General features: G+C 50.3%; 1 protein-coding gene across 1 annotated transcript in view; it reads left to right on the top strand.

The window, feature by feature from the left end:
- Lgr6 (leucine rich repeat containing G protein-coupled receptor 6) overlaps positions 1-12128 on the top strand; it is a 118343-nt gene that overhangs the window by 99249 nt on the left and 6966 nt on the right. The window contains exons 10-16 of the mRNA XM_055598190.1: positions 1467-1535; positions 2745-2816; positions 4073-4138; positions 5182-5253; positions 5707-5778; positions 7351-7476; positions 9198-9358. Coding sequence (XP_055454165.1) covers positions 1467-1535; positions 2745-2816; positions 4073-4138; positions 5182-5253; positions 5707-5778; positions 7351-7476; positions 9198-9358 — 638 coding nt within the window. The remainder of the gene's footprint in view (positions 1-1466; positions 1536-2744; positions 2817-4072; positions 4139-5181; positions 5254-5706; positions 5779-7350; positions 7477-9197; positions 9359-12128) is intronic.

Raw genomic sequence — 12128 nt, 5'->3', positions numbered from 1 at the left:
TGTGGACCCCTCAGTGGCCAGGCACTACTGTGCTGAAGGAGAGGCCTTCAGCTCTCTAGACCTATGCTTTCTCAGACCTATACCCAGCTCTGTCAGAGCTTAATGGTCTCCCTCCACCTTCATGACATGGTTGCTTCTTCCTGTATCTTGTGTGGATGAAGAGAGCCCTTCTTCATACCTAGGGGCACCTCTTTGGACTTTGGTTTTATTTGGCTTGTGGTATTTGCTGCATATACATCTACAGGAAGAATAGTGGACAGGGCTAAAGTTCTGAATTCTATGTGTCCTTCAGGCTGCTTCTCCAGTGCCTTGTGCACAGCTTCTTGGGGCCCTCACTATGCCATCTTTCTCAGACTTTGCCTGAAGGTAGGCCTTTGTTTTCTCCCCTGACTGTTCTAATTCCAAGCCCAAGGATCCAAAAAAAAAAAAAAAAAAAAAAAAAGCTCCCAGGGACTGTTTGCATCGTACTGTGACTTCACTGTGCACAGCTCACCTCCTCCAGGCTCAGGTTTCATTTTCATGTTCCTGATCACACTTCCTCTTCATTCCAACCTGTGAGGTAGGTACTTTGGTCCATTTTACAGAGGAAACCTGAGGTACATGAACCCAGGCCCTTCATTTCTCTTAATGGGCTCATTTTGGGGTGGCACTCTTTTCCCTCAGGGTCTCTCACACACTGTTTGTTTATTTGTTTGTTTGTGACAGGGTTTCATGTGGCCAAGGCTTGCTTTCATGTGGCTAAGGCTAGCCTTCAATTCCTGATCCTCCAGCTTCTACTTTCCAAGGGCTAAGATTAAAGGCACGTGACACTGCTCCCAACACTTGCCTTTCAGAATACACAGTTCCGCCGGGAGTGGTGGTACATATTTATAATCTTAGTGTCCCAGAGGTGAAGGCAGTAGGATCAGGGGTTCAAGGATAGTTTCTGCTATATAATGAGTTTGAAGCCAGTCTGGGTTAAAGGAACCTGCATCTCAAAACAAATCAGTGACAACCTAGGACATTTCACACATCCCTTGTTTGGGTTTGGTTTTGTCCTTTTACAAGCCAAAGGCCTTAATGCTGGAGTTGCTGGGCTCAATCTTGGCACTTTCTTAGTTTAAGAAAATGATTGGGAGCTGGGCATAGTGATGCCATCATGCCTTTGATCCCAGAACTCAGGAGGCAGAGGCAGGGGCAGGTGGATCTCTGTTAGTTAGAATCCAGCTTGGTCTGTGTAGTGAGTTCTAGGACAGCCAGTCAGAACTACATATAAGAGAGATCCTGTCTCAAAAACCAAACCAACAAACAAATTATTGGATCCTGCTAAACATGGCTCAACTTCCAACAGGGGACAGAGTGGCTAATTTGGAGGAGGCTTGAGGGAAATGACAAAAGGTAGGGCCCCGGAACAGAAGGCTGTGGCGGAGAGCACAGATGTTGACATGCCTGACCCACCCTCCAGAGCCTGTTTTCTCTGTTTGCAGATCCTTGAATGGTGCCACTGACATCCAGGAGTTCCCAGACCTCAAAGGCACCACTAGCCTGGAGATCCTGTGAGTGGCTTCCCTCTCCCTTCCCCGGGGACTCCTCCACCTCCCTTCATATTGGAAGGCTCTCCAGGCCACATGCCCCTCCTGCCACCCTATCCTGTAGTCTGCCTCTGCTACTGGCTCAGCCCCAGGGCCTTGGCCATCTCCAGATGTGGTGCTGCCTCCAGGCAAGGCAGGGGCATCAGGAAGTGGGGAGGAGGCTGGCATTCCTCTTTTGTGCTTAGATTTGCGAGCTCTGGTTTCAGAGCTCGTGATCCTGAGCCATGGTGTCCTGAAGACATAGGACGGGAGCAGGCTTGTGAAACCCATTTCCTTTGACTTTGAGAGGCTTGAGTCCAACAGAGCCTTTTTCTTAGTTTCTCCGTGCTATACTCTGTCATGGGGATAAGCATATAACAGGCCCTGAAAATACTCTGCACCCTGAGATAAGTACATAGTAGGTCCCCCAAACATATTAAATGAAATAAAAAACCCAAGCAGGCACTTAAATGTTAGGAAGCCAACTCCCTGCCCACACCGCACAACTCATTCATGGCTTTGCTGGGACTGGCACTCTCTTCTGTGCCTCCATTGTCTCCTTCCTAGCCCAGTGTCGTGTGGAAATTTTTCCATGAAAGTAATAACAGTTTCCCAAGGATGACCTTGGCCCTGGAGTCTTTCTAAGGCTACCCTGTGCCTAATCCAAGCCCAGTCTCCAATCTGCCCTCACAACCCTCTGCACCCTAACCTTGGGCCTTTCTCTTTTTTCTATCTTTCTCTTCCCCCCAGGCACAGGGAGCAAAGTGTATACTGTGTTCCCATGGTCCCACTGAAGCTGTTTCCTAGCTACTCATTGCCATGGCTGCCCCTCCCCTGTAAGGCTCCAAGGCCAGGGAACATTTAGACCCTAAGGCCCTAAGTGTTTCTGGGACCATTGTGAGAGGTGGGGTGAAAATACATGGGTAGCTTTGGATCTGTAGGGAGCATTGGATAAGCAGAGCCCATAGATTGATCCCCTCTTTCTCTCTTATCTCAGCTCCCCTAGGCCAGGAGAACTTAGTGCTCAGATGAGGTAGCCTGCTACTTCCTGTTCCCATGCGTCCCTTCACCCCCCGTTTCTCTTTTGTCAGCTCTGTCCTCCCACGACAGTATCAGGTCCATTGGTAGAGATGGGTGGCTGGGAATGGCAGGGCTCTGGGCCTGGTGCCAGCTCTATCTCTGTTCTCCCTGCAGGACCCTGACCCGAGCAGGCATCCGGCTGCTCCCACCGGGAATGTGCCAACAGCTGCCCAGGCTCCGAATCCTGTGAGTGGCTCATGAGCATTCTATAGCCCTGGCGTTGTACCCCTGTCCCCGTGTCCCAGTGATAGCCCTGCTGCTTCTGATGTAGTTGGTCACGTCTCTTTCTGGAGAGTGGTCAGCATAGACTCTAACTGAGAATCTGTTTGGGAGGGACTGTCCTCTCCTGTTCAAGATAAAAGACTTTGGTCTCAGGAGTCGGATCTAAGTGGTTTGAGACCAACTCTGCTTATCACAAGCTGTGATCATTTGGACTCATTCTTTAATGTCTCTGATTTTAAGTCTCCTGTTTAAAATGAGAGTCAATTTGTGAGACTTGCAAACAGTCTGTGTTTAATGCACCACATAGTAGGGGCTCAGCAACACTTAAGCAGAAGAGTTCATTGCTTCTGGGATTCTGAAGCTACTTAAGTTGCTCCAGTTGCTCTTCTCGCCTATATTCTAGCTTCAGCCTGAGACTGCTCTCTAGGGCTCTTAAAGGCGGCTTAAGATGGGCATGTTGACATCTGGGGAGACGGGCTCCACACCCAGTGTCTGTTTATTACCTGACAGTGTGTCTTTGGGAACATGCTATGCTGAGGCCCCAGGCCTCAGGTTCTGTGCCTATTTGGGCCAGATGTTCGCTGAGGGCTTGCAGCACTTCTGTTCCCCGACAGCTCCACAGATGGTAGTTATAAGCACCATTTCCATGGGGTCCCTATTTCCATGGGGGCCCTATTTCCATGGGGGCCCTATTTCCATGGGGTCCCTATTTCCATAGGGTCCCTATTTCCATGGGGTCCCTATTTCCATGGGGTCCCTATTTCCATGGGGGCCCTATTTCCATGGGGTCCCTATTTTCATGGGGGCCCTATTTCCATGGGGGGCCTTATTTCCATGGGGAACATTGACGCTCTTGCTCAGCAGCGCCGGTATTTCCTACTGACTGTTTCAGCACCCTTTCCCCTGCCCCTCACTTGGTGCTATTTTCCATAGGGTACATCCAGGGTCCTGCAGGATTGTCTGTTAATTAGGCAGCCCAGCTGAAAATCAAAAAGCCAAGTTGGTTCAGTCTAGGCTCAGTAAGAAGTGGGGCTTCTGAGGGAGGAGGGAAGAGAAATCCAATGGTACTCTACTGTGAGGTGGCCATTCTGTGGTCCTGCAGCGTCCTTTTTGACCTTCAACTGCTTGACAGCATGGCCTGGGCCACAGATGCTTTTCCCTGCCCCTGCCCTCCACATAGCCGCTGCTTCACCCTGCGCTGGGCCCTGTCTCTTCCCCAGGGAGCTGTCTCATAATCAGATCGAGGAGCTGCCCAGCCTGCACAGGTGTCAGAAGCTACAGGAAATGTAAGTCTGGGGCTGGCCAGGGGCAAAGGCATGCAGGAGAGTCTCTGGGCAGGTCTGAGAGAAGGGCCCAGGGCCTAAAGCATGCTCTAATCCTTCTCTCTCTTCAGTCTGTGGGACCTCGATGTAGAGCTGGGAGCCCAGCAAGGCCCACAGGGCACCCCGCCTAAGACTAACAGTAGATGATCTGGCTAGGAACAGGTGTCCAAAGGAGTCTCAGGGTGGCTCCTTCTGAGTCAGCAGCAACAGCAAAATACAGTTGTGATTAGAGCCAGTGGAGGGACAGGGCCACCATGGCACTCTATGTGAGACACAGGAAGTCTTCAAGGGAACTAGAAGTGCCCTAGGTTTGGGAGCATGTGCTCTCAATTTCCACAACCCATCAACATTCTCACGTATGTGCATGCTCATAAACACAAAGGTAAACATGGCTCAACAGGAGCTTTCGGCTTCACAAGGAAAAGCTCATTTTAAAATTTCTTTAGTTTGACCATCTCTAGTTTCCTTAACCTACTCTGGTCTCCTGAGTTCTTTGTAGCTGCCCCCAATCCTAGGCAGGGCAATGCTTTATGGGGCCATGGCAGGGAAGATATATCTTGGTTTGTCCTGTTTGTCTGGATGACAATGTCTTTGACATCATAGACAATAAGACTACTGAACTCTGCTTCTCAACTCAATGCAGTCACTTGGTTACCCAAGGGCTGGGCAGGGCCTGTGCCTAGGCTAGGGTCTACAAGACCCATGTCTGTGGGGGAAAGTGGGGGCACTTCAGCTGGGCTGGGAGCCAGGCCCGGTGGGAACCCTGGAAGCTGACTCCCTTTTGGGCCACAGGGATGGTTTTGTGGCTTTGTCTCCTGACCCACTTACTCAAGGCAACCGGATCCCCTTGTGTTCCCTTTAATTCTGGTGACTTCCGAGGGCTAGGCCTTTTTTCCTGTGCCAGGAGAAGTGGGGGGCTCTCCTGTCTTCCTTCCAGTGCTTGCGGGGCATGGAGCAGAGCCAGAGTCTGGGCCTGCAGGCTCATCTAGTCTCTCTTGCTGCCCTAGCGGCCTCCAGCACAACCGGATCTGGGAAATCCGTGCAGATACCTTCAGCCAACTGAGCTCCTTGCAAGCTCTGTGAGTACCTATACCACCATGGGGGATCTGGAGGACCCCCATCCCCTCCAAGTTCATTCCCATAGCACATGTGTCCAGTTTAAGCACTTATGACATGTATGTTCCACAGCTCCTTTACACACACACAGACACACACACACACACACACACACACACACACACACTCCCATGAGGCACTTCCCCATCCGGATAGTTAGGCAGACCCCTTCTCCAGTGATTACCCAGGAAGTTCTGAGGCTCTGGAACCAAGACATGATGGCTCCGTCCCAGGGGCTACAACCAGGTTGGGAACTAGGTGGCAGTAGAAACCTTCCCCAAAAGGCTTAAGGCCACTGTTGCTTGGGAAGGTCAGATGGAAAGTATGTGAGAGCAAGCCCAAGATAGGCCCAGGATAGGAAAAATGCCTTTTCCACATGTTCCTGCCCTATCCTACCTCCTGCTTTCTGCTCGCAGAGACCTGAGTTGGAATGTCATCCGGGCCATCCACCCTGAGGCCTTCTCAACCCTGCGTTCCTTGGTTAAGCTGTAAGTACCCCTTGAGCTCTCTTCTGAGATGCTGAGGACCAGTTAGAACTGTGGGCTGGTCGGTGGTTACAGAAGGGCCATCATTAAGCAGAGACTTGTACAAATGTTTCGCTATACATCGGAGGGAAGTCTGAGAACCCTAATCAATCATTCTAAGGGTGTGTTTGACACACCGAGAGCCCGGTAAACAGAGAGCCTGCTTCCTGCAAACCCTGGAGCATCGCATCATCTGCTAATGTTCTGCAATGCTTTGGCAGCCTCAGTCCTCATCACATCCCCTCCCTCGCCTCTACCCTGGCCTGTCTGTCCTCCACATGCACCAATAAAGATGGCATATGTGTCCGAACTTCTCAATTCAAGAGGATGGTGGTTAATGGCGAACCCAGGGTCTCAGAGAGCTGCAAGGTGGTAGGGAGCCATGGACTCTGTAAGTCACGTAGGATGCAAACAGAGAGCATGCAGGGCTGGTACATGGTCATTGTGTCCAGCTGAAAAGGGCCTCTGACCTGGTTGCCCATACACTGTGGTGCCGGGTATTAACTATACAGGGGTAAGAAGGAACTGGGATCCCCCTGGCTTGCTTGCCAAGTCACATGCCAAAGGCATTCCCACATACATGGAGCCCTTCTGACCAACACAAAGATTCCTCAAGCCTCCTGGCCTCGGAGATTATCAGGCTACAGACCCTCACCTTAAGGAGAAGCCAGCTTAAGGACTCACCATGACTCCCATTTAGCATGCAATTCCTGTCTCCCTAGTCTGTGGCTCTCTGGGCTCTGGGCCTTGGTCTTGTAAAACTCTCACCTCCATCTTCCCTCTGCTATTTGCTATACTCCTGCCAGATAGGTAGGAGAGCTATTTTTATCCTTTGAAAGATGAGGCCATTGGAACTTGGGCAGATTTGTGACTCTCTTTGGTTACACAGTGAGTCGGTGACAGTGCCAGGTTTCCTGCCTGCCAGTCCAGGGCTATTTCCACGACGCACAGTCTGTGGTCCTAGTGTTTGCCTTGGACTCCTGGCTTAGTCTAATAATGTCTCCTGGAGAAGTTATGTGTGTCCTCACCTGTGGCTACCAGGCAGGGTCTGCAAGGCAGAGTGGATGATCCAACGCCTGTGTAGGGTTGGATGGCCAGCTCTGTCTTACCCTGTCTGACTCTGGCCTATTCAATCATCAGAGAAGCAAAGGGAATGAATGGGACACAGGAAGACAGCAGAGAGGTCTCCCATGCGGGTGAGCAAGGGTTCCTGGATGGGACCCAGACCCAGAAACGACAGTTGTGGGGCTCTGTTACCTATATATTGGAATGATATGACATTACATTAGAAGAGCCCCTGATACACAGCTATCACCGAAGGTTTGTTGAATGAATGGGTGGCTGAGCTGATAGCCAGTGTCTCTAGAAACCCTTAAGCACCCTTGCCTCACACTGTCTCTCCTGTGCTTATCTTCTGTTCTTTGCTCCTTTCCTCTTGCTCTCATCTCAGGCACGCTGGCCACACCCTCAACAAAGCCCTGCCCCCCCCCAGCAGTCCCACTGAATGTCAATAACCCTGATCATCCACTGTCCTAGGGACCTGACCGACAACCAGCTGACCACATTGCCCTTGGCGGGGCTGGGAGGCCTGATGCACCTGAAGCTCAAAGGGAACTTGGCCCTGTCCCAGGCCTTCTCCAAGGACAGTTTCCCAAAACTGAGGTGAGAGCTTGGCTTGCCCTGTGCCTAGGAGGTGTGTCCCAGACAACTTGAGGACAAAGAAACTGAAAAAGCCACAGGGTCTCACCTTGAGATTAGCCTGGTGGCTTAGAGTTTGGCTCAACTAACCTCCTGTCAGGTACCCAGGGACAAGGCTGTCCTCAGCTATTCCCCATATCCCAACCACCAATCTTAAGGACACTGGGACCTGTGGGACAGAGAGTGAGCTGCTGTGGAGCTTCCTTGGGCCTCCCTATTTCTTGCCTGTTTTCTCCTTAGCCTGGCTATCCCATCCTTGTTTGAGGCACAGAATCGGGGCAGAGCCCAGGGCACTGATGAATGGAAAACAAGCTGCACAGCCAGTCCCTGGTGCTAATGACATCCAGGCTTCCTTCATGTAGTGGCAGCAGCAGTGCAGCCTGTGTGGCCCAAGCTCTGTCTGCTGCAAGCTAATGAGATGCCCAAGGCATCTGTCCTCACCCTCAGAGGGCACAAAATCCAGTTCTTTTCTGCCAGGCGCTGGGAAGGGGACAGGGTGTTGGTTTCACAGAAGACAAGGGTAAAGAGTCACTAGGGAAATCGTGGTTTTTATTTTTTATTTATTTTTTTTAAGAAAGAGAGAAAGAGACACTGGGGCGGTGGCTGTGCAGTTATGAGGACGGGAGTTCAGATCCCAGAACCTATATATAAGTTGGGATCCCATACACACTTGTAATCCCACCTCCAAGGAAGGCAGAGTCAGGAGAATAATGGGTTTGTCGGCTCTGAGCCTAGCCAAGAAAACAGGTGGAGTTTGGAAGAAACATTGTCTCAGGAAAATAGAAAAGGAGGGCGCTTGACACCTTCTTCTGGTCCCTGCTTGTGTGCATAGGAGCATGTACAAACACACTCAAACACAAAGAAAGGAAGGGAGATGTTGTGCAGGGTCCTACATACTTAAAAGGTGGAAGAAAGAAGATGGGTGGTTCAACGTCATCCTTGGATACAGGTGGAGTTTGAGGCGAGCCTGGGTCACACGAGACCCTGTCTTGAAAGAAAAGGAAAGGATGAAGGGAGGAAAAAGAAAGGAAGGGAGAAAAGACAGAAAACAGGGAAAGGGAGAAAGAAAAATAAAAAGAATCCATGCCCTCCCCCCATTTCCCCAGAACTTAAGATCAAACCCAATAGCTGTGTGCGTGCCAGGCAAGTGTTCCATTGCTGAGTCACATTCCAGCATGGCCTCCTTAGTGCCTCCTTAAATGTAAGACAAGAGTCACTGCCCTGAGTGCCGTGTGACTTGGGGAAATTGCCCCCAACTCTGAGCCTGCTGTGAGGACTTCTAAATGAATAGGCAGAAGGCTTCTCTCTCCTTCTCAGTTAAAAGGAGTGAAGAGAAGACTACATCTCTCCAGAGCTTTATGGGGTCAGGAATCAAGCTTCAAGATTCCTCTAAAGAAAGGTCTAGAGTAGTGGTTGTCAACCTGTGTGTCTCAAGCCCTTTGGGAGTGGAACACCCCTTTTACAAGGGTTGCCTCAGACCATCAGAAACAGATATTTACATTATGATTTCTAACAGCAGCTGTGAGGTAGCAACAGTTCCACAACATGAGAAATTGTAGTAAAGGGTCACAGCAGGAAGAAGGTTGAACACCACTGCTATAGAGGGAGCAGCTCCTCTGGGGTTGAGGAGCAGGGGCGGAGCTCTTAGATCCTGAACACACTAAGGCGCTTCTCCCCGACCCTAGGATCCTGGAGGTGCCCTATGCCTACCAGTGCTGTGCCTACGGCATGTGTGCCAGCCTCTTCAAGACGCCTGGGCAGTGGCAGGCTGAGGACCTTCACCTGGAGGAAGAAGAGGCACCAAAGAGGCCCCTGGGTCTCCTTGCCGGACAAGCTGAGAACCACTGTGAGTGGCTGGGACCGTGGGCTGAGGGTATCGGGGCTGAAGAGAGGGATCTTAAAGGGACGTTTAGAGAAGTGTTAGTGGGGATACCTTCAACCTGGAAGCAATTGTCCCACTGTTTGCACACTCAAGAGCACTTGTTGAAAAAGAAAGCTCAAGCTGGGCATGGTGGCACATGCTATATTCCCAGCACTTGTGGAGGCAGAGGCAGAGGCAGACAGATCTCTGTGAGTTCAAGGCCAGCCTGGTCTACAGTGTGAGTCCAGGAGAGTCAAGGCTACACAGGGAAACCCTTGTCTTACAAGTAAATAGAACATTGCAGGGAAGTATTGCCTCCAAGGCTGGATGTTTTTTTTGCCTCTGTTCTTCCTGTGAGTTCAAATGTGAAATTTAAGTGGCCACTGAGTACATGGCCCTGTTGAGTGAACAGGTTGTCTTGGGCCAGGTGTATCTATTTCTGGAGGAAGAGAAAGTTGGAGGTAGGTAGCCAAGGGGTTCTGGAGGGCTGACTGTAAAGTATATCTTGGATAAAGGGGAGAGAAGGGTGCTTTCTTTTTCCAGGCCCTACGTTCTCAACCACAAGTAGGGTTAGGATAGAGAAAGAAATCCTGTGGCTGGATTTTAATTTTCCATCTTCAACATCCCCCAATATCTCAGAGAAGCTGAACAGAAAAAGATGAAACCTAAAGCTGAGTGTGCTGCTACCACACACCAGGGTGCAGGCAGGGGACGAGGGGTTCAAGGTCATCATCATCTACAGAGTCAGTTTACGGCTAGCCTGGCTACATGAGACTCACGGCATCTCATGCTGGAGCTACAGTATACCCAGAACTCAGTCCAAACCCAACTACACTTTGGCATGTTTTAATCCGAGTTTAATTTCCTTATCTTTCCATTAAGAAAAGTTAACACATCTCTCAATGGCTGTGAGAGAGGACAGGAGGGTTCCATACAAGGCAAAGTGTATCTGTCAATACTGCTTTGAGAGTTAGGGGCACATATGTGGGAACAGTGTCATTGTATAACCTAGAACACAGATTATGGAAGTCGAATACTGTACTGTCTGGGGATCTCTGAGAACTTCCATCCCAGTGGATGGAACAGGACAGAAGCATCTCCCAAAGAGGGTACAAGTTCTCAGGAGGAAGAGGAGGAGGAGGAAGAGGAGGAGGAACCCGGCAACTATTAGGGCCAGCAGACAGACAGCTATTCCCCAGGGATGGTCCCGGATGTCTGCTGTATACTCCTTGGGGGAGTAAAAAAGGGCTGGAAAGAGGAATGGAAATTTTTCCTTCCACAAGGTGAAACTTTCCGCTGGGCTTAGGTCTTGGAGAACCACGGGGCCTGTTGAGTTAGTGGGCTGCCTGCAGTCTGTAACAGGAGCTAGGGCAGGGCCCCCCACTTCCTGTGAAAGCAAAGGAAGGAGCAGAAAGAAAGCCAGGAGCTGCTGTTCCAGCCAGATTCGATTTCCTCTTTATTTGTAGAGTGGTTACTTAACACCTTGGCCGTGACTTTCCCAGCCTCAGACAGAGTCTGTAGGTTTCACCCCTGTATTTCATTCATGCATTTTGATTTTAAAGAGTCTCGGAAATCCTTTCTGGAGTGCATGGGCAGGTGGGGGCTGAAAGGTAGAGAAGGAAATGCCAGGACTCTGGGCACAACTTGGTCTTCCACCTGCCCTGAAGCTATCCAGCTCAAGGGCAGCTCCAGAAACTTCCAGCCTCCTGGGAAACTCCTAACAGATGTTTACCTGTTAAGTTATACACAGGAAGCAGACCACGTGAGCCAAAGATGGGGAGAAGTACAGCAGAGTCCTCTACTTATTCCTCTGTGATGGAGGAAGCTAAACCTCACATATCAGCTCAGTCCAAAAACCACTCTGGGGTTTTGTTTTTGTTTTGTTTGCTTTGGCGTGTGTGTAGATGCACATGCCTGTGAGGGCCACAGGCTGATGCTGCATGTCCTCTTCTATTGCTTCCCCTCTAATTTTCAAAGCCAGGCTCTCCCACTGGGGCCAAAGCTTACCAACTGGCTAGACTAACTGGCCAGGGATCCTCTTATCCTCCTCAATCCTGTCCTCCCCATCTGTTTGTCCCGCCTATGCTAAGGCTGCAGATGCATGCCATTATGCCTGGCTTTTTCGTAGCTGCTGAGGCTCATGCTTGCTGTTGAGAATGAGGTTTCATGTGGCCCAGACTTGCTTCACACTTGCTTTGTAGCTGATGATGGCCTTGAACTCCTGATCCTCCTGCCTCTACCTACCAAATTCTGGGATCACAGGAGGGCCCACCATGCCCAGCACCAACATTCTTTTCTTCTCCCTCCTTTTCCTTCTTCTGGTTGTTGTAGTATTGGCTGTCCTGTAGCTCACTTTGCAGACCAGGCTGGCCTCAGACTCACAGAGATCCTCCTGCCTCTGCCTCCCAAGCTCTGGGATTAAAAGTGTGTGCTACCACCGCCTGGCTTCCACCATTCTACTTACTGTGTAGTGTTGATAAGAGGACATGGAATTGCAATGGCAGGCTGGCTGGAGGAGTAACTATGTAATCACTAGCTCTCTTTATTAGAGCAGCCACCAGCCACAGCTTATGCAGCACTCATGGACTAAAGATGACTGGGAACAAGAAAAATGCAGAATAGTGGAGAGTGAAATGTTCATTGAAGAGAATAGAAATATACAATATCCACAAGCAGAGAACATGGAGCTACCCAAATACTGATACCCAAGAGTAGAAATATCAGGGCTGTTGGATGACCAGTGTTGAGCAGTTAG

This window comes from Psammomys obesus, unplaced genomic scaffold (assembly GCF_907164565.1).
Source record: "Psammomys obesus unplaced genomic scaffold, mPsaObe1.curated_primary_1811, whole genome shotgun sequence".
Taxonomy (NCBI): Eukaryota; Metazoa; Chordata; class Mammalia; order Rodentia; family Muridae; genus Psammomys; species Psammomys obesus.
The sequence above is the reverse complement of the archived record's forward strand: the minus strand, read 5'-3'. Positions and strand labels throughout refer to the sequence as shown.